Source organism: Leopardus geoffroyi, chromosome B1 (assembly GCF_018350155.1).
Source record: "Leopardus geoffroyi isolate Oge1 chromosome B1, O.geoffroyi_Oge1_pat1.0, whole genome shotgun sequence".
NCBI classification, from domain to species: Eukaryota; Metazoa; Chordata; class Mammalia; order Carnivora; family Felidae; genus Leopardus; species Leopardus geoffroyi.
Window position 1 is genome coordinate 76,360,793 of NC_059327.1, and position 22,350 is coordinate 76,383,142.

A 22,350-nucleotide genomic window follows, 5' to 3' on the forward strand; every position below is an offset into this window, starting at 1 on the left:
TCTTTTGCTGCTCATTGGCTCTGATTGTATCATGTGTCCAGTCTATGTGGCAGGTATTTTTCTGATTGCCTGTACATGGGCATGGAAGCCTGTCCCACCTCTGAAATACATGATCTGAGAGCAAGGATGGGTTCAGTACCTTGATAAAAATTGAGGGCTGCTGCTTGAAATCAGGAAATAGATGCTGGAGAGTCTCTGTACTTAAATGCTTTGGCTGTTCAGTGATTTACAAACACAAGGTTTCATATTAGTATGAAGCTTTCTTTATCCATTTCAAAATAAATTCTGCTTATTCTTAGAGAATACACTATGTATAATTTAGATATGAGTGCACACAGAATTTATATGATCTCTTTTAGGTGGTAAGGTTGTAGCATATGTAGAGCTAGATCGTAATTTCCTGATGTAGCTGTATCATGTACATGTGCTGAATATTAGTTTTGTATTCTGGCATTTATTTTATAGACTGATTAGTGACCTTGGGGAAGTCTCATACTTTAAGTGAGAGAGCTGAACAGAGTTTGTAATTAATTCTGTTGTAACTCAGTAACTCTCTCCTATTCTTTGTCTAGGAATTGTCATGTGGAAAAAGTTTTAAGCAATTTTCTTCCTATTTTAATTGATCTGTTTGAGGTCATGGTGGTCCTATGCTTTGGTGGTCTAAGAACTAGCTGTAGATAGTGATTAGTGGCGGGGGGTTGGGGGCGGAATTGCAGAAAATACGGGGCAAACAGGTACCTAACCTTAGGATCTTACAACAATGGGGTTTGGTTTCAAAAGCATTCTACTTGAGGATTATTTGTTTGAGACATGAAAATTGACTTTAATGTGAGCCATGTGTGACCAAGGACTTTTTCAAGAAGAGGAGGAGATGTCAGAGGTAGTCAACATAACATTCCCTTCTAAATGAACCAAACTGTGTTGAGGTGTACTTTAAAAATTTTTTGTATTAGCTTATACAATAGTAACAGTAGAAGTTTATTTCTTACTAAATTCACATATAAAGTTTAGATTTTCCTTTTCTTTTTTCTTTGTAAACTTCTGTTACTGTACTAACATTCTCAGAGTCTTTTAAAGCAAAATATAAGTGCATATTGTTATTGAGTATGAATTTTATTGCCTCATTTTCATGTTTTAGAATTCATTTAACCTTAATCAAAAATAAACTTCTTCATTGTAGTTTCAGCATAACCCATTTTGTACATTTGAAACATTGTATATACAATTGTATGTGAGATTGAATGTCTTTCTAGAAGGCATAAAACTCTTTAAATTGAGGAATAATTGACAAACAGTATTGTATTAGTATCAACATAGTGATTTGATATTTATATACATTACAAAATGGTTCCCACAATAGTCTAGTCACCATCTGTCAACATATAAAGTTGTTACAATATTATTAACTATATTCCTTAAACTGAATAGTAAATCTCTTTGAATTTATTTTATAATTGGAAAATTGTACCTCTTGATCTATTCATCTATTTTGTCTATCCTGCCATCTTCCTCCCCTCTGGTAATTGTCAGTTTGTTGTCTGTACATATGAATGTTTTACTTTGTTCATTTGTTTTGTTTTTCAGATTATACATATGAGTGAAATTATCAGTATGTCTTTCTCTGACTTCACTTAGCATAATACTCTTTAGGCCTATCCCTACATGTCACAGTGACAAGTTTTCATTTTTATGGCTGAGTAATATTCCTGAGTGTGTCGTGTGTGTGTGTGTGTGTGTGTGTGTGTGTGTGTGTGTGTGATATATGTGTGTGTGTGTGTGTGTACTCGCCACATCTTTATCCTTGTATCTGTCTATGGACATTTAGGTTACTTCTGTGTCTTCACTATGGTAAATAATGGTGTGGTTAACATAGGGATACATATGTTTTTAAATTCATAGTTTTTTTGGGTAAACACCTAGAAGTGGAATTGCTGGATTGTATGGCAATTCTAATTGTTATATTTTGAGGAATCTCCATACTGTTTTCTATAGTGGCTACACCAGTTTACGTTGTCAACAGTGTGTTAAGGTTATTTTTCTTCACATTCTCACTAATATTTATTACTTCTTGTCTTTTTGATTTTAGCCATTCTGGCAGGTGTGAGGTGATGTCTCTTTATGGTTTTGATTTGCATTTCCCAGATGGTTAGTGATGTTGGGCATCTTTTCATGTGCCTGTTGGCCATCTGTATGTCCTCTTAGAGATTTTTCTTGTTCTTGAGGTAGGCCTGTTTTGACATAAACTTCCCTTTTGGATCTGCTTTTGCTGCATTTCATAGATATTGGAACATTATGTTTTCACTTTCATTTGTCTCAAGGTATTTTCGAATATCCTTTTTGATTTTTTTTTTTGGCCCATTGGTTTTTTATTTTTATTTACTTTTAACTTTTTTTTTTTTTTTTTTTTTTTTTTTTTTTTTTTTTTTTGAGAGACAGAGGGTGGGTGGGGAAGGGGCAAAGAGAGAGGGAGAGATACAGAATCTAAAGCAGGCTCCAGGCTCTGTGATGTTACCATAGAGCCTGACGGGTGGCTTGAACTCACAAACCGTGAGATCATGATCTGAGCCGAAGTCAGATGCTTAGCTGACTGAGCCACCCAGGCACCTCTCCCATTGGTTTTTTAGTAACATGTTTTTTGGTCTCTGCATGTATGTGTTTTTTTCTAGTTTTATTCTTGTAATTGATTTCTAGTTTCATATCATTTGGTTGGAAAGATGCTTGATCCAATTTCAGTCTTTTTTTAATTTAATGTATTTTATTTGAACAATATTTTTTAATGTTTATTTATTTTTGAGAGAGAGAGACAGAGCACGAGTTGGGGAGGGGCAGAGACAGAGAGGGAGACACAGAATCTGAAACAGGCTCCAGGCTCTGAGTTGTTAACACAGAGCCCGATATGGGGTTCGAACTTGGGAACGGTGAGATCATGACCTGAGCCAAAGTCGGACACTCAACCGACTGAGCCATCCAGGCGCCCCTATCTTATTTATTTTTTAAAATGTTTATTCACTTTTGAGAAAGAGAGAGACAGAACATGCCTGGGGGAGAGGCAGAGAGAGAGAGGGAGACACAGAATCTGAAGCAGGCTCCAGGTTCTGAACTTTCAGCACAGAGCCTGACACGGGGCTTGAACCCACAAACTGCTAGATCATGACCTGAGCTGAAGTCGGAGGCTTAACCAACTGAATCACCCAGGTGCTCCTGCAATTTCAGTCTTCTTAAATTTATTTAAAGAGACTTGTTTTGTGGTCTGTCATGCTAATATTCTAGAGAATGTTTCATGTACTTGAGAAGATGTGTCTTGGGTTTTTTGGATGGAATGTTCTGTACATACCTGTTTAGTGTATATGGTCTAATGTGTCATTTAAGGCCAGTGTTTTCTTATTCATATTCTGTCTGGATGATCTATCTATTGATGTAAGGGGAGTGTTAAAATCCCCTACTATTATTGTATTACTGTCAGGTTCTCCCTTTTTGTTTGGTAATGTTTGCTTTATGTATTTAGGTGCTGCAATGTTGGGCACATAAATATTTACAAGTATTATGCCTTGTTGGATTAATCCCTTTATCATTTTGTAATGTGCTTTATCTCTTGTTACAGCTTTTTAAAAAGTCTCTACTGTGTGATATAAGTATTGCCAGTCCAGCTTTTTTTTCATATCTGTTTTCATGGTATATCTTTTCCCATCACTTCACTTTTAGTCTATGTGTATCTTTAGATCTGCAGTGAGTCTTTTGATGGCAGCATATAGAGGGTCTTGTTTTTTTTTTTTTTTTTAATTTTTTTTTAATGTTTATTTATTTTTGAGACAGTTAGAGACAGAGTGTGAGCATGGGAGGGGCAGAGAGAGGGGGAGACACAGAAACCGAAGCAGGCTTCAGGCTCTGAGCTTTCAGTGGGGCTCAAACTCACAAACTGCGAGATCATGACCTGAGCTGAAGTCAGATCCTTAACTGACTGAGCCACCCAGGCCCCCCCACCTTTTTTTTTTTCTTACTCATTCAAATTCAGAGTTATTACTGATACGTATTTATTGCTATTTTGTTAAATGACTTACTTTTTTTTTTTTTTTTTTTTTGTACTTCTCTGTTCCTTTCTTCCTTCTTGCTATTTTTCCTTGTGATTTGATGATTTTGTTTAGTGTTATTTTTGGATTCCTTTCTTTTTGTTTTTTGTGTTTCAAAGGTTTCTTTGTGGTTGCCATGAGCTTCAAATCTAAAAACCTAAGTATATAGAAGTTCATTTTAAGTTGTCATTCCTTAAGTTCAAATGCATTCTAAAAGTATTACATTTTTGCTCCCCTCATCTCCCAATATTTTATAGTTTGATACCATATTTTAAACTTTTTATTTAGTGTATTTCTTAACTGATTATTGTAGAATACAGTTGATTTTACTACTTTGGTCTTTGAGTTTTATACTACCTTTCCAAGTGAGTGATCACCTCCCTTTACTATGTTTGCTTTTACCAGTGTGTTTTTTTTCTTTCTGATATTTTCTTATTTCTAGTTATGGCCTTTTTTTATTCCTGCCTAAAAAAGTCCCTTTAATATTTCTTACAGAGCATGTTTAGTGGTAATGAACTTCTCTAGCTTTTGTTCGTCTGGGAAACTCTTTATCTTTTCAGTTCTAAATGATAGTATTGAGGCTTAAGTCCCTTTAGGTGGCTCACTTTTATGTTTCTCAAATAAATGTACAGAAACTATTAGGAAAGACAATTTTATTCTTTGCTTTGAGGTCTTTGAAACACTAAGTGTGCATGTATGTATTTTTTTTCCAAAGATGGACCACGACCTAATCAAAAAGAAATATTTTCTCTACGAGCATTCTTATTGATGTTCATTAAGCAGTTAGTGATGAAGGTAAGTTTATATTTACTTTTACTTTGGCATGTTCTGTATTTTAACTTTTAATTTCACGTAAGATACTGTCTATTTACTCTTTGTTGGATTCCTAGGATTACACATTGGAAAATACTCTGAAAGATACTTTTTTCTATGTTTTTCATTCTTTCTTGTGCACTTATGGATATATATTATTGCAGAATTGGAGATAATTGTAATATATGTTATGAATTTCTGTAGGGGTGCAAGTGGATTCATTCTTTTATTCAGCAAATATTTACTGAGTTTCTGTTTAGTACTAAGTATTATTCTTGGCAGTAGTGATACAGTAGTCAACAAAACTCTTCTAGGAGGTTTCATTTTCAGTGGGCCTCTTGTACCTGACATTCAGGTTTTGAGAAAAAATTTCCCTGTATAAATATACCAGGAAGATATATCAGCCTTTAGAAATGATTGCCTTTGTCCCATTTAATTCTGTTGTAAGTAAAGTAATATTTATTATTTTTAAAGAAGGTGTTTTGGTTTTATAAGATAACAATACATAAATGAATTTTTTGTCAATATTTTATTCCCTGTTTCCTGTCATCATTTTATTATTTTTTAGAATTTAATATTATGTTACATGGACCAAGCTTTTAGTATATCTTTTAGACTCAGATACCTTATTTCCATTTATAAAAAAATTATCCCTTGAATTTTGTTTTTAAAAAATTTTTCTAGTGTTTTTTTTCTAATTCTCTTTTTTTATTGAAAAAATTTTTTTAATGGTTATTTATTTTTGACAGAGAGAGACAGAATGCAAGTAGGGGAGGGTTAGAGAGAGGGAGACACAGAACTTAAAGTAGGCTTCGAGCTCTGAGCTGTTAGCACAGAGCCCAATGCGGGGCTCGAACCCATGAACTGTGAGATCATGACCTGAGCCAAAATCAGATGCTTAACCTACTGATCCGCCCAGGCGCCCCCTGTAATTCTCTTTCTCATAGCAGCTTTGTTTTATTCTTAATAAATTGATAGGGTAGGTTGAAAATTTAAATACTGAGTTCATATTTAAAAGTATTGTGTTTTAAACCTTAGGGAAGGTACTACTCAGTTTTTAATACCTGATGTTTTAGCTGGTAATTTTAGAAGCTATTCATTTACTTTCCAAATTTAATAGAAAAAAGAAATGGAAAAGTTGTCTTCTGTATTTGATATAGTGGTAGCTGTTGATAGTACTCTTTAACATTAATTATTGTTTTTCTTCAGAATTCTATAGCTCTGTTGGGTAGCTTATCATATATGGTTCTGAAAACAGGATACTGATGTTATTTCTTTTGACTTTTACCCAGTCTTGATTACTGCATATCTTTTTAATACTTTTTAAAAAAAGTTTTATTTAAGTAATCTCTGCACCCTGTGTGAGACTTGAACTCATGACTCTGAGATCAAGAGTCACACACTCTTCTGACTGAGCCAGCCAGGCACCCCTCGCCTAGTACATATTTTAAATTTAGATTCTATGTGATTATATCTTTGTATATTTATTGCAACTGACCAGGTTGAAAAAATGTTACAGTATTTCCCTTTTTAAAAAAGTTTTTTATATGTAAGTTTAAGATACTTATATTATGTTCTTAAAGGATTCTGGAGTAAAGGAAGATGAATTACAGGCCATTCTTAATTACCTACTCACTATGCATGAGGTAACATTTGAATTTTATATTTTGGGATTTTATATTTTGAAGCTGTAGTGTCATTTTTTTTTAAAGTAAAAAAGTTAAAATTATCTTTCATTAATTATATGACTATCATTGGGGGAGTAAATGTATTTAGGAACTAAATCTTAGCAACTTTCATTTAAATACCCTGTGTTATCACAGATGGCTTTGAGAATAATCATGAAAAGCTTTAAAAGGTTTTGAAATTAGATCTTATTGAATGAATAAGAAAGTATGCCAAAGAATACCTTTATTGTATCTCTAGGAACCAGTGTAACATATGGAAAAAGAGAATATAAATGTAAAACATGCCAATGTAATCTAATTAAATAATTGGATTAAATATTTTTTAAATAATTAAAATTCGGAATTGATGGAATTTCATGTTAAGCACAGCATTTTAAGTGATAATTTACGTTTCTATCTTATAATTCATGTCTTGTGCTTTAATAAACATCTGTTATAGTATGAAATAATGTGTTTGTGAATCATTAATAAATGAGAGATATTATTTTGACCTATCTTAATTGAGGTAGAAAAGTAGCTTAAATTTCTTGATTGGATCATATTTGACTCAAGTATTAGTGATTGTGTTTTCTTTTTCCTCTTGATTAGGGCATTTTTTTCCTTAGTGTAATCGTTGAAGATTTTTCAACTGAATTTCCTAGTAATGTTTTTGCATATGATTTTGCTTTTTTAAACATCTTTATTTACTTATTTGTTTGTTTATTTGTTTATTTATTATTTATTTATTTAGGGAGTACCTGTGCATGCAAGTGGAGGGAGGGGCACAAAGAGAAGGGGAGAGAGAATCTGCCCTGTCAGTGCAGAGCCTGACATGGGTCTTGATCCAATGAAATGTGATTTTGTTTTTTTATTAATCCTGACTCCCTAAGGGATTGAAGTATTTCATAAAAGAGAAATTGAAAGTCACAGTGATCTTCCCTTTTCTCTTACTTCGTTAATTCAGGAATCTTTCAATTCCTTCAGATAATACTTTTCCCAAGCCTCAGTGCCCTAGCTCTAGATTATCTGCTTAGCTTACTGAAAATTAGATATTCAAATAGATGCCAAAACCAAAGCTCCAGAGCAGTGGGCAAAAACCTATAGACAAGGCAAGAGATAACTAGCTCTTGATAGCTGCTTCCCTTTTCCTCTTTGGGTCATTATTGCCCAAGTTGGTTCTGATAATATGCATACATACTGGAACATTTAACCAAGGATGTATAGGATTTCTTGGAATTTTTTTTGTATTTCACAACTTACATATGCTTCTGTGATATTCTGTCAATATTATCAAGTTATACTATATACAGTAGTCTGTTGCTTCAGCAAACATTGATGATCATGTATATTTTCACGACTGTCAATAAATAATATATGAAAACTGTTCAGTTATTTCCTCCAAAGCTTACTGTTGGAACTAGTTTCTTGAGAGGGTCAGTGAATAAAGTGGTCCAGGTGAAAAAAATTAGGAAATGATACATATGTTGACCCCAACACTGCCACCAGATTGACAACATCTATTACCTTATTAAAGACTGTAATATGTTTTGCTATAAAAAAGAAAACAACCTAGTTTTCACTTCCCCCAATTTCTTGATGTATATACCTTCCCTAAAAAAATCCTGTGTGGTCAGATGTTAGTATATCTATAGAATATGTTTTCGGAAATCTTGATACTGTATTATAAGAGGGGTTTTGTTTCTTTGATTAAGAAACTATGTGACTATTTGGTGATGTGTATTTTGAGTTAAACAGATGAATATGTATATGTTTGTTAAAAACCAGTTTGTTAAAAACAAGTATATATTGCTCAATATATATGTATATATAACAAATTGGTTTGTTAAGAACCAGTTTGTTAAAAACACGTATATATTGCTCATATATCTACTTATTATTTTAAGTTAGAATTTCTTTTGTTTTGGAAGTATACAGTGTTCAAAAAAGTTATTTTTTCCTTGTTTTAAAAAATTTCTACATTGATTTTAGGACGACAATCTAATGGATGTCCTACAACTGCTTGTTGCATTAATGTCAGAACATCCTAACTCTATGATTCCTGCTTTTGACCAGAGGAATGGATTACGGTAGGAGTTGTATATCAGGGATTTAATTATATTTAATATAAGAGTTTAGTTTGGAAATGATAGAAGATTCTCACATATGGGAAGTACTAATGGATCATGTATTATAAATGAGTTAGGATATAAGACCCGTTTTATGTTTTATGTTTTTTTTAAGAAATCTTTAATTTTATAGAGGCTGTGTTACTATTTAATTTGTGAAGACTGATCAAATAAATCATGTGAATATTTTGTATGGCTAGTGCTGTTAGGTATTGTAAGATTGAATTCTTTAACAGTGTTATCTTTAGATCCTAGAACAGTAGTACTCATTTGTGGCGCAAGTAAAGATCTCTTTCCTCCCTTTTATTTTATTTATTTATTTTTTTTTTATTTTATTTTTGGGACAGAGAGAGACAGAGCATGAACGGGGGAGGGGCAGAGAGAGAGGGAGACACAGAATCGGAAACAGGCTCCAGGCTCTGAGCCATCAGCCCAGAGCCTGACGCGGGGCTCGAACTCACAGACCGCGAGATCGTGACCTGGCTGAAGTCGGACGCTTAACCGACTGTGCCACCCAGGCGCCCCATCCTCCCTTTTAAATATCACTACCTTTATGCCCAATCCCAAATCATCATTGTATTAATCTACTTGGGCTTCCATAACACAATATCATAGACCGGGTTCCATAAACAACAGAAATTTATTTTCTTACAGTTTTGGAGACTAGAAATTTAAGATCAAGGTATCAGCAGGTGTGGTGTCTGGTAAGGGCTCTCTTCTCAAACTGTAGATAGCCACCTTCCCATTGTGTGTTCACATGTCCTGTTTATATGTGTATGAAGGAAGAGAAAGAGAGAAACCTCTCTGGAGGGAGAAAAAAAGCTCTCTTGTCTCTTTTTATAAGGATATTATTTCTGTTGTATCAAGGACCTAACCTTATGACCTCATTTTATCTGAATTACTTCCTTTTAAGCCCCATCTCCAAATATAGCCATACTAGGTATTAAGGCTTTAACATATGAATTGGGAGGTATACATTTAGTCCATAACAACAACAAAACCAGAATACTTTTGTTTTAAATCATTCATTTAATAAAAAGATTTTGGACCACAAAAGTTTTAAGAACAACTTTGCCAGATGATAAGCTACGGTAACTAATGATCTAGTTACAGTAAATTTCACACATCAGTTCTCTATTTCAAATATTTTTTTAGTACTTTTCAATGCTTGTTTGCTATCAGAAGATGGCTTTATATGTTATCCTTAAGGGAGTGTATTTTTAGAGTTATCTAGAGAAAAAGAACCAGTTGAGAGAGACAGAGAGATTGACTGATTGACGATTGATTTTAAGGAGTTGGCCCATGTGATTGTTGAGGCCAGTAGGTCCAAAATTTACATGGTTGGGAGGGCGGCAGGCTGGAGATGTAAGAGCTGATGTTGCAGTTTAAGTCCAAAGGCAATCTGCTGGCAAAATTCCCTCTTTTTTTTTTTTTTAGGGAGGTTAGTTTTTTTTTCTTCTCCTTCTGTTTTAAATGTGTATTTATTTTGAGAGAGAGAGGGAGAGGGAGAGAGATAGAGAGAGAGAGAGAGAGAGAGAATCCCACACAGGCTCCACACTGTCAGCACAGAGTCTGATGCAGGGCTTGATCCCATGAATCATGATATCATGACCCGAGCCAAAATCAAGAGTCGCCAGCTTAACTAAGCCACCCAGGTGCCTGTCTTCTTTTCTATTAAAGGTTTCAACGGGTTGTATGAAGCCCACTCAAATTATGGAGGGTAATCTGCTTTACTCAGAGTCTGTTGATTGAAGTGTCAGAGTAAATGCTTATTACCTCATAGAATGATTTGGAAAGTATTTCCTACTCTTCAACTTTTTTGAAGAGTTTGTATAGAGTAATTGTTATTTATTCTTTAAATGTTTGGTAAAATTTACCAGTGAAGTTATTTTTGTGTGAAATTTTCTTCATAGAGAGGTTTTTTGCTACAGTTCCGATTTCCTTAATAAATATAGGGCTATTTTTTTTTTTTTTAACTATTTCTTCTGTGATGAGCTTTGATAAGTTTCGTTTCTTTTTACATTTTATTTTTTAATGTTTATTTAGTCAGAGAGAGAGAGAGTGCAAACAAGGGAGAGGCAGAGAGGGAGAGAATCCCAAGCAGGCTTCATGCTGCCAGTGCACAGCTGGACATTGGGCCCAAACTCATGAACTAGAGATCATGACCTGAGCCTAAATCAAGAGTGGGAACCACCCAGGTGCCCCTGATAAGTTTCTATTGAGAAATTGTCTTTTATCTAAATGGTCAAATTTATTGCTATAGTTTTTCTCTTATTTGCATTTAATTCTCTCTTGAACATGTAGTGATGTGACATCTCTCATTTCTGATACTGATAATTTTTGTTTCAGATCACTCTGACAAGAAGTTGATCAAATTTATTATTGTTTCACTTTTTAAGACTTTTTGAACATAGGCATTTATTATTATAAATTTCTTCATAAGCACTTTTACTTTAATTACATTTTTATTGTTCAAAATGCTTCTATTTTTCCTTTAATTTCATGTATTATCCATGTGCCTTAAAGAAGTGTGTTCCAGAGATCTTTTAATATTTGAATTTTGATTCCATTGTGGCCTGCAAGTATCTTTGTATGCCTTAAATTCATTTACATTTATTGGGAATTGCTTTATGGTGTACCATACTGGTACCATACCAGTGTATGGTATATATGGCTAAATATTCCATGTGCACTGGAAAAGTATATGTATTCTGATGTTTCTGGATGGAATTGTTTTGTAAATGTCAATTAGGCTGAGTTGGTTGGCAGTGTTCTTCAAATCTTCTATGCTCTTACGCTTTGTTTCTTCTACCATTTATTGATATGATTATTGAAATATGACTATAATTATGTTTTTTCCATTTTCATTTCTGTGTAGGTTTATTTTTCTTTATGTATTTTTAACTCTGAAGTTAAGTATGCCTATATTTTAGAATTGTTATTTATGTCTTTTTGGTGAACTGATGCTTTTATAATTATATCATTTTCTTTTGTATCTGTGAACTTATTTTTTCATCTGAAATCTACTTAGTTTGATATTTATATAGCTCTCCAGCTTTCTTTTGCTTTTGGTTTGCGTGGTATATCTTTTTTCCCCTTATACTTTTAATTTACCTATTTCTTTCCTCCTCCCTCCCTTCCTTCCTTCCTTCCTTCTTTCCTTCCTTCTTTCCTCTTTCCTTTTGCCAGGGGAGGAGGGTGGGGGAGAGCACAAGTGCATGTGAGCTGGGGGAGTGGCAGAGAGAGAGGGAGAGAGAATCCCAAGCAGGCTTCAGCTCTGTGAGTGCAGAGCCCTACTCGGGGCTTGAATCTATGAACTGTGAGATCATGACCTGAGCTGAAATCAAGAGCCAGATGCTTAATGGACTGAGCCATCTAGGTGCCCCTATCTGTATCTTTGTATTCAGTTGAATTTCTTTTTTTTTTTTAATTTTTTTTTTCAACGTTTATTTATTTTTGGGACAGAGAGAGACAGAGCATGAACGGGGGAGGGGCAGAGAGAGAGGGAGACACAGAATCGGAAGCAGGCTCCAGGCTCTGAGCCATCAGCCCAGAGCCCGACGCGGGGCTCGAACTCGCAGACCGCGAGATCGTGACCTGGCTGAAGTCGGACGCTTAACCGACTGCGCCACCCAGGCGCCCCTGTATTCAGTTGAATTTCTTATTGACACATTGTGATGGCTAATTTTGTGTTGACATGGTTGAGTCACAGTGCCTAGATAGTTGGTCAAACGTTATTGTGGGTATTTTTGTGAAGGCATTTTTTGGGATAAGATCAATGTTTAAATTGGTGGACTTTGAGAAAAGTAGGTTTCTCATCAGGTCAGTTGAAGGCCTTAATAGAACAAAGACTCATCTCCCCCAATAAAAATGAGCTCTGCCAACAGTATACCTTTGGACTTTATAACTTTTTTCTCAATCTCCAGAGTATGTGTTTACCCTGCAGATTTTGGATTTATCAAACTTCCGGAATTGTGAGAGCCAATTCCTTAAATCTTTTTGTCTTTCTCTATATACACATTCTGTTGCTTCTTCTTTTGTGGAAAACTATTACTAAAACACACAGTATAATTGAATTTTTTAGTTTTGAAAATATATTCTGAGAAACTAAGTCTTCTCATTGTGTTTAGACTACTTACTTTTAACATAATTACTGATAAGGCTTTATTTGCACCTAGCATTTTATTATTTATTTGTCCCAGTATAATTTTTCCCATCTGTTTCTCTTTTCCTGTGTTCCTTGTATTTGAATTCCTTTAGTATTCTTTTAAAAATTAATTTTTGGTTTTATATCTATCTTGGTAATCTTTTTAGTGGTTGCAGTAGAGATTTCAGTCTACTTTGAGTTAATATTTTACCTCTTCACATAGAATCTAGAACCATTTCAATTTTATTTGTCCCTTTAACATCCACAATTGTTTGTTTGTTTGTTTCTTTAACTTTCTTAATGTTTTATTTTTGAGAGAGAGAGGAAGAGAGAGTAAGCAGGGGAAGGGGCAGAGAGAGAGAGAGAGAGAGAGAGAGAGAGAATCCAAAACAGGCTCCAGGCTCTGAGCTGTCAGCAAAGGGCCTGACGTAGGGCTTGAAACTTGTGAACCACAAGATCATGACCTGAGCCGAAGTCGGAAGCTTAACCAACTGAGCCACCCAGGTGCCCCTTCCTCCACCATTGTTTCTTATTACACATAATATATTGCTAGTCTCTCTAGATAATGTTACAGTTTTTATTTACACTTGTTATATGTGTTTTAAAGAATGTAAGGGAAGAAAAATGTTAAAATTTTTCCATATCTTTACAATTTTATTTATTTATGTATTCATGTATGTATGTATTTATTTATTTTAGAATGGGAGAGCATGAGCAGGGTAGAGGGGCAGAGGGAGAGAGGGAGGGAGAGAGGAAGGGAGGGAGAGAGAGAGGGAGAAAGAGAGAGAATGAATCCTAGTCAGGCTCCATGCTCAGTGCAAAGCCTGATGCAAGGCTCAATCCCACAACCCTGGGATCATGAACTGAAATCAAGGGTTGGACGCTCAACCAACTGGGTCACCTGGGTGCCCCTCATTTTTCATTCTTGAAGAACTGTATTTGGATTTCTTGTTGAGCAGTTTTTTTTGGAAATAAATTTTTGAATTATTTTTTCTGAATATAATTTTATTTGGCCTTCATGCAAGGATATTTTTGGTGCATATAGAATTCTGTGTGAAATTTTACTTATTTTAGTACTTTAAAATATTTTTCCATTGTTTGCTGGTACCCATAGTTTCTAAGGAGAAATGTATGGTTATTTCAATGTTTGCTAAGTAAAAGGTACTACATTTTTGTACTTGCTATAAAGACATATTCTTTAGCTCCTCTACAGTTTCATTATGCTTTCTTTGTAATTATCACATTTTGATAAGCTTTAGACCCTTATTTTCATACTTTTTGCTTCAGTTATATCTTTTTCCTTTTACTTTAGGTCTCTAGTAATGTGAATATTAGGGCTTTTTATTTCAATCTTCTTTCTTTGTTCTTCACATTTGATACTGTCTATTGATAAAGAAGCTTGCTATGTATGATAAACTTGATCTTCAACTTTATGGAGATTTGTTTTTTATATTTTTATATTAAGCTCATCTCATGAATATTTTATTTTAGATTTGTACATTTCAGTTGTATAATTTTAATATGGTTAATTTTATACTTTTTCGTTTGGTTGGGAACTATTTTCTGATCCTGTTAGATTGTGTTTCCTTTTACCTTCTGGAGTATATTTATAATTGCTCCTTTAATATCTTTGTGTGATAGTTCCAACAATTTGCCCATCTCATCAGCATTTGTTCAGTGTCTTTTCCTGTGAGAAATGATTACATATTCTTGCTTCTTTGTACGTTGAGTAACTTTTTAATGTGTCCTAGACGTTGTGAATGTTATCTTTTATAAACTGTGTGTTTTGTTAAAATCCTCTAACAAATGTTGATGTTTTGCTTGTTTTAATAAGAAGGGTCAGACTACAAGTTCTACTTATCCTCTGTGTGTAGGGGTTACAGATATCACTCATTTAAAAAACCTGTCTTGTCCTGCTTTGTGTCTTTTTTGCACATAATGTACTCAGGAATTAGGTGAAGAATTGGGTGATAATTCAAGTCTTTTTTCAATACAGAAAGATTTTGCTGTTCTGGTCTGTCTGCCCCTTGCAAGTATATCTCTTGGGTTAGCCTTGGGTTTTTATGGGCTTTTACAAAGATTTTGAGGATCTTTCTTTCCCATTTCCTTGTTTTCAGGTCTACACCACACCCTGTGTCCTCCTTCCCCGCACCCCACCACCTGTACAAACCCGTTTTGTTAGTTCCCCTAACCAAAGGACAGTTTTTGTCACATTATTTGCCAGCTGAGCTTCTGACCTCCACCTCTGAAATAAAGACTCACTTTTGGGTCAGATTTAGAAGTGAAAAGTAAAAATTGAGACTCCTTACCTTCATAATGGGTAATTCTCCCAAGTTTTACCTCCTTTACACCAATGCAACTGCTTTTGTTTAGTACTTAGGAAATTGCTTTTTGCAGTTTTTCTTGTGGTTTTGGTTCTAATATGTAAGACTGAGAGGCTGTTATTAGCTTCACTCCATCTTCATTGAACCAGAACTCCCTGTTGATTTTTTTCGTTTTTTAAAAATTATTTTCTATTTAATGGTTTTATGATATTACATTTCCTTTCTTCTTTGTGGACTTTATTTCTTGTAAGACATGTCTGTTAGTAATGAATTTTCCCAGTCTGTTCATCTGAAAATACTTTTGTTAGTCTTAATTTTTTGATAATAGTTATTCTGGATATAAAATTTTAACAGATAGCGTTCTGTTTGCACTTTGTGATTTAATTGACTTTTGGCCTCTACTATTTTCAATGAGATGTCATCCTTGTATTGTTGTTTTCTTTGGGTTGAGTCCTATTTCTCTTGATGCTTTTAAGCTTTTTCTTTGTCTTTGAATTTTGACTATTTTGTTTAGTTGTGATCCTTTTTGTTTTTATCCTTTTTTGGTTTATTGAGTTCTTGAATCTGCAAGTTAATGTTTTTCCATCACTTTTTGCCAGATTTTTCCCCATGGTTTCTTCAGAAATTTTTCTTGCCGCTGCTGCCGCTTCTCCTCCTCCTTCCTCCTTCCTTCTTCCTCCTTCCTCTTCCTTCTCCTTCTCCTCTGCCTCCTCCTCCTCCTCATCCTCCTCCTCCTCATCCTCCTCATCCTCGTCCTCCTCGTCCTCGTCCTCCTCCTCCTTCTCCAGCACCTGCATTATAGCTATGGTGGAATACTACATTGTCTCACAGGTTTCTAAAAGTTTGCTAATTTATCTTCCATCGTTTTCTCTTTGTTCTTTGGGCTCACAGATTGTGTCTTAAAGCTCTCAAAGCTCACAGGTTCTGTCTTTTGCCATATGAATTTGCTACTGAGTGCCTCTTGTGAATTTTTCATTTTTCTTATTTACTTTTCAACTCTAGATTCTTGTATTTCTTTTTTAAAAAAAATTTTAATTAAAAATTAAAAAAAAATGTTTATTTTTGAGAGAGAGAGAGACAGAGTATGAGTGGGGTGGGGCAGAGAGAGAGGGAGACACAGAATCTGAAGCAGGCTCCAGGTTTCAGCACAGAGCCCCACGCAAGGCTCGAACCCATGAACTGTGAAATCATGACCTTGAGCTGAAGTCTGGTGTTTAACCAACTGAGGCACCCAGGCGCACCCTCCCCCAACAATTTTTCTTAATGTTTATTTTACTTTTGCAAGAGAGGCATGTATGCAAGTGGGGGAGGGACAGAGATGGAGGGAGACACAGAATCTGAAGCAGGTTCCAGGCTCTGAGCTGTTAGCACAGAGCCCTATGCAGGGATTGACTTCACGAACCCATGAGAACCTGACCTGAGTGGATGTTGGACGCTTAACTAGCTGAGTCACCCAGGGGCCATGTGGTGCTTTTTTATAGTTTATTGAAATTTCCTAATTATTTACTTATTGTTAACCTAGTTTTCTTGTAACTCTTGATTTTCTTACCTCAGTGTGTAGTAATTTCTCAAGAATTAATGCCTCTCAATTTGTTGTTTTGTTGGTTGAATGGTTGCATGTGAAAGTGTTGTTTAATTTTATTTCTGTCTTTTTTTGTGGAGGGACATGCTGACTTCCACGTTGGCATTATCTTGCTTTTTTTTTTTAAATAGTATGCTTTAAATTTTGGTACTTTTCCAGTCTTTTACTTACTGTGAACAACTGAAAAATATGTAAATTGGACTAATATGTGGAAATGTGAATAATTAGTCCTGTCTATATGTGGTTCAACTACTTTTAAAAAACACTGAATAAAGAGATGTATTAAATATTTATATTAGTTATAGAAAATGGAATTAATTTGGGAATGATGGGTAGGTAGTTCCTTTAAATCTAATTGGAGTTCTGTGGAAATAATTTTTGGGTCCAAAATTCAGTATGAGATTGTGTAAATTGTAGATTTTCTCTTTTTTGTCTGTCTGTCTGTCTGTCTGTTGTTCTTTCCATCTTTCTGTTCTTCTTTTTTGAGCTCTTTCTTTTTTAACTTCTTTCTTAATTTCTTTCATGATTTAAAGAGACGGAATTCAAATGGAGCATTGATATATAATTTCATTATCTGTTTATGGTCACATTGCTGCCTAAAATATATTACCGTAAGTTTTAAAGGCCAACATGCAAAGGGCGCAGATATATTTAGTGAAGCTTTCATACTAACTGAAAGTCAAATGGAGTGTAACATAGACTCAAATTGAAAAAAATGGAGAAAATTGGAGGGAAGATAGTCTTTCCTGATGCAAGATAATACAGGTATGCCACACTACATAATAGAAGTCAGTAGCATTTCTAAATTTTAAGTGGCAATTTAATTTCCATTAAATGACATAAACTTTCTCATTTATTTGTTAAATATAAATTCTTTTTCACCATCACATCATTTAGACGTTATTTCCGACACATATTCTTCCTATGTGTTCTAATGCAGTGTCACTCACTTCATAGTCCCTGTTTAAATTTTAAGTATCAAATTTTTAATTTTTGAGTCTCATGAGCTTTAATCATATATTTTTATGTCTGTGAACAGATTGAAATAATTTGTTACTTTTCAAATTACTCTTTTTGGTGTTTCCATTACCTGAATATTTTCTTCATTGAAACTGCTATAGTGTACATGCCATAGTACATTTCAATTCAGAAAAAAGATAAATATGTGTGTGCATATATACATTATATATATAATGTCCGTGTGTATTTTATTATATGATTATATGTATGGTCAGAGTAAAATAGATTGTATGAAAACATTCCCCAATTTTAATAGTGCTTCTTATGGATTAATTTTATCATCTTTTTCTACTTTTGTTTCTATTTCCAATAGAGAAATGTATATATATTTATAAATTTTTTATAGTTAGAAAAATATATAAATGTCATTGAAATGGTACAGGATTTTCCTGCTCTAATGTGAAGAATGGTTTTTGTGTTAAATAGGGACTAAACTTTGATCAGAAAGCAAAATATGCTCGCTTTGGTTTTTCAAAGTTTAGTGGTTATGTTTAGTAGATATATAAACTAATTGGATTCTGCTTTAGTGAAAAATACTCAACACTTAAAAAATTACTTTAGGATAAATATTAGGTATATGGATCTTATTCTATTAATTTTGGTCTTCTCATGTGATTAATACTAATAAAAATTTGAAAGTAATTATAGTTTTATCTAGAGTTCATCTTCTGGTGAAATCATTGTAATTTTAACCAAAGATTATTTAAGTTAAGCTATAGCATTCATAGATTAATTCTATGTTAAAATATCTTTGAGTGTTGTGGTTTTTAAACTGCTATTAAGCTTATGTTAATATTTCTTTTACAAATAATTTAATTTTTATTTACTTAATTTAAATCATAGAAGGAAAACTTTTATAAACATAATAGTGTTGTCCCAGTAATTGAATGTTATAGTTTTTTAAATACAATTTGAGTTAAAAATAACCAGTTTCACATATCTCATTTTGAGATTACAATGTTTATGGACCTAGATGCTTTTAATTAATACTTTAATAGGAAACAAAGTTCTTTTCACATATTTCATTTCTGTCAGCTACTAGAGGATCAAGGTCTTTACTTTTTGTTCATAGTTATGTTTTTTCAGACTTAGTTATTGAAGACAAATTTTTTTAATGTTTACATTAAACATCAGAGTGTGAGCGGGGAAGGGGCAGAGAGAGGGAGACAATGAATCCAAAGCGGGCTCCAGGTTCTGAGCTGTCAGCACAGAGCCTGATGTGGGGCTTGAACTCACGAACCGTGAGCTCATGACCTGAGCCAAAGTCGGATGCTTAACCAACTGAGCCACCCAGGTGCCCCATTTCAGACTTAGTTATTAAGCATTAAAATTTTTATCTAGGAGGATAGTTGAAAATCTTAGTATTTTAAAATAATCATAAACTTTTCAGATTTTTTTCTAAATGTTTATGAGGGAGGAAATGGTATAATGAATTAATTGAATGTTTTTTTTTTTTACTCAAATTGTGTATGATACTCAAATTTTTCTATACTTTATGTTCAAATCAGTGGTCTGTTGGCTGAATGCCCTTGGAGATTATTTAAAAACTTAGATTATTATGTAAATTTTGAGAATTGATTATGAAATTTGTTTTAGATGTCACTTATGTTTCAGTCTTTTGCTTTTTGTTTTTTATTATCATTCATTACCTGTGGTCATTATCATTCATTTTCCTGTTCCTTTGCTTTCCATGGTGAGAATTATTTACGGATTTAAATACGTGTTACCACTAAACAGTGCTTTCTTTGTATTGATCTTAAATGTGATAACTTCCAAAGGGCATTGTTAAGTCTGCAGTAGAGGAAAAAATAGTGACTCAAAACCAGCTTTATGCCAAACAGTTTGCATAAGTACATTTATGGGTGTAGTATAAATCACCATATTTTCTAAATGTTTTAATTTGTTCTCATTTTTTGGTTTTCATTAAAAGGAACAATAACTAGTAGAGATAAGCAAGTTTTTCTCAAAGACTTTTTTTTCTGGAAGAGTTGTAAAATTTAGAGGGACGTATAGAGGTTCCCATATACTCTCCTGTCCCCACACATGTATACTCTTCCTTATTATCAACACACCCATTAGAATTTACAGTTGGTGAACCTACATTTACACATTATAATCATCCAAAGTCCATAGTTTACATTATGCTTCACTGTTGGTATTGTACATTCTGTGGATTTGGACAACTGTATAATGGCATGTATCTGTCATTTGGTTATCATACAGAGTATTTTCATTGCTCTAAAAATCCTCTGTGCTCTGCCTGTTCATTCCTTCCACACCTACCCCCAATCTTTGGCTCCCACTGACCTTTTTACTATCTCCATAGTTTTGCCTTTTCCAGAATATCATATGTTTGGAATCATACAGCCTTTTCACATTGGCTTCTTTCACTTAGTAATGTGCATTTAAGATTCCTCCATGTTGGGGCACCTGGTTGGCTCATTTGGTTAAGCATCCAACTTTGGCTCAGGTCATGATTGTGGTTCATTTCCAGCCCCTCCAGGCTCTGCACTCTCTCTTTTTTTTCTCTCTCTCTGGACCTTGTGGGATTCTCTCTGTCCCTCTCTGCCCCTTACTCACTCAAACTCTCTCTCTCTCTCAAAAATAAAATAAAATAAGAAAACAAAAATTAAAAAAAAAAATGAATCTTAAAACAAAAAAAGATTTCTCTATGTCTTTTCATGGCTTGGTAGCTCATTTCTTTTTAGTGCTGAATAGTATTCCATTGTTGAGATATCCATAGTTTATTCATCCATTCATGTACTGAAAGACGTCTTGGTTGCTTATAAGTTTTGCTAGTCATGAATACAGGTGCTATAAATATGCGTATGCAGGTTTTGGTATGGACATGGTTTCATCTCCTTTGGGTAAATACTGAGGAGTATGATTGATGGATCCTATGGTAAAAATATGTTTAGTTTTGTAAGAAATTGCCAAAATCTCTCTTCCAAAGTGGCCATACCATTTTGTTTCCCCACCAGCATTGGATGAGAATTCTTACTGCTCTACATACATGGTGTTGTTGGTGTTCTGGGTTTTGTCCATTCTCATAGATGTGTGCAGTAGTATCTCATTGTTTTAATTTGTATTTCTCTGATGACATATAATGTGGAGCATCTTTTCATAGGCTAATTTTCCATCTGTATATCTTCTTTGGTAAGGGTCTGTTAAGTTCTTTGGTCCGTTTTTAAATAGGGTTGTTCTTTTTTTTTTTATTGTTGAGTTTTAAGAGTTCTTTGTATACTGTGGATACCAGTCCTTTATCAGATGTGTGTTTCACATGTATTTTCTCCCAGTCTATCTTGTCTTCTGATTCTCTTGCTATTGTCTTTTGAAGAGCAGAAGTTTTTAATTTTAATGAAGTCCAGCTTATCAGTTATTTTGTTGGGGATTGTCTTTGGTTTTGTATCTTGTATCACCATATCCAAGGTCATCTAGGTTATATCTTACGTTGTCTCCTAGGAGTTTTATAGTTTTGCATTTTACATTTAGGTCCATTTTGAGTTAATTTTTATGAAAGGTGTAAGGTCTGTGTCTAGATTCATTTATTTGAATGTGGATATCCTTTCGTTCCAGCATCGTGTTTTGAAAGAGTATCTTTGAGGGGCGCCTGGGTGGCTCAGTTGGTTAGGTGGCTGACATCAGGTCAGGTAATGATCTTGCAGTTCGTGAGTTTGAGTCCCGAGTTGGGCTTTGCGCTGACAGCTCAGAACCTGGAGCCTGCTTCAGATTCTGTGTGCTCCTCTGTCTCTGCTCCTCCCCAGCTTGCATTCTGTGTCTCTCTTTCTCTCAAAAATAAATACACATTAAAAACAATTTTTTTTAAACAAAAAGAGTATCTTTGGTCCATTGTACTACCTTTGCTCTCCCTTTCGCCAATACCATACTGTCTTGATTACTATATCTTTATAATAAATCTTTTTTTTTAACATTTACTTATTTTTGAGAGAGAGAGAGAGCAGGGGAGGAGCAGAGAGAGAGAGAGAGAGAGAGAGAATCTGAAGCAGACCCTTTGCTGGCAGCAGAGAGCCTGATGTGGGGCTTGAACTCATGAACTGTGAAATCATGATCTGGGTTGAAGTCAGACACTTAACCTGAGCCACCCTGGTTCCACGGTTTTATAATAAATCTTGAAATCACATAACATTGGTTTTCCAACTTTGTTTATCTCCGTTAGTAATTGTGTTAGCTGCCCTGGCTTTTGCCTTTACATATAAACTTTACAATAGTTTCTTGATATCCACATATCTTGTTGAGGTTTTGGTTAAAATTGTATTGAATCTATAGATCAAGTTGGGGAGAACTGAGACGTTGACAATATTGAGTCTTCCTGTAAATGAACATGGATTTTCTGTCCATTTATTTAGAACTTTTTTTTGGTTTTATGCATCAGTTTTATAGTTTTTCTCATACATATCTTGTATATATTTTGTTAGATGTATATACCTAAGTATTTTATTTTTGGGGAGTGCTACTGTAAATGGTATTGTGTTTTTAGTGTCCTATTCCACTTGTTGATTATTGGAATATAGGAAGGCAGTTGACTTTTGTATATGAACTCGGTATTCTGCAACCTTGGTATAATTGCTTATTAGTTATAGGAG

The 22,350-nt window shown here is 34.2% G+C and overlaps 1 protein-coding gene across 7 annotated transcripts in view; it reads left to right on the forward strand.

Moving 5' to 3' along the window:
• The window catches only part of LRBA (LPS responsive beige-like anchor protein), a 785,650-nt gene that overhangs the window by 144,858 nt on the left and 618,442 nt on the right, over nucleotides 1-22,350 (forward strand). For all 7 annotated transcript variants that reach the window (XM_045465918.1, XM_045465937.1, XM_045465946.1 and 4 more), the window contains exons 15-17: nucleotides 4,783-4,862; nucleotides 6,464-6,526; nucleotides 8,537-8,634. In XM_045465918.1, the coding sequence (XP_045321874.1) occupies nucleotides 4,783-4,862; nucleotides 6,464-6,526; nucleotides 8,537-8,634 (241 nt within the window). The remainder of the gene's footprint in view (nucleotides 1-4,782; nucleotides 4,863-6,463; nucleotides 6,527-8,536; nucleotides 8,635-22,350) is intronic.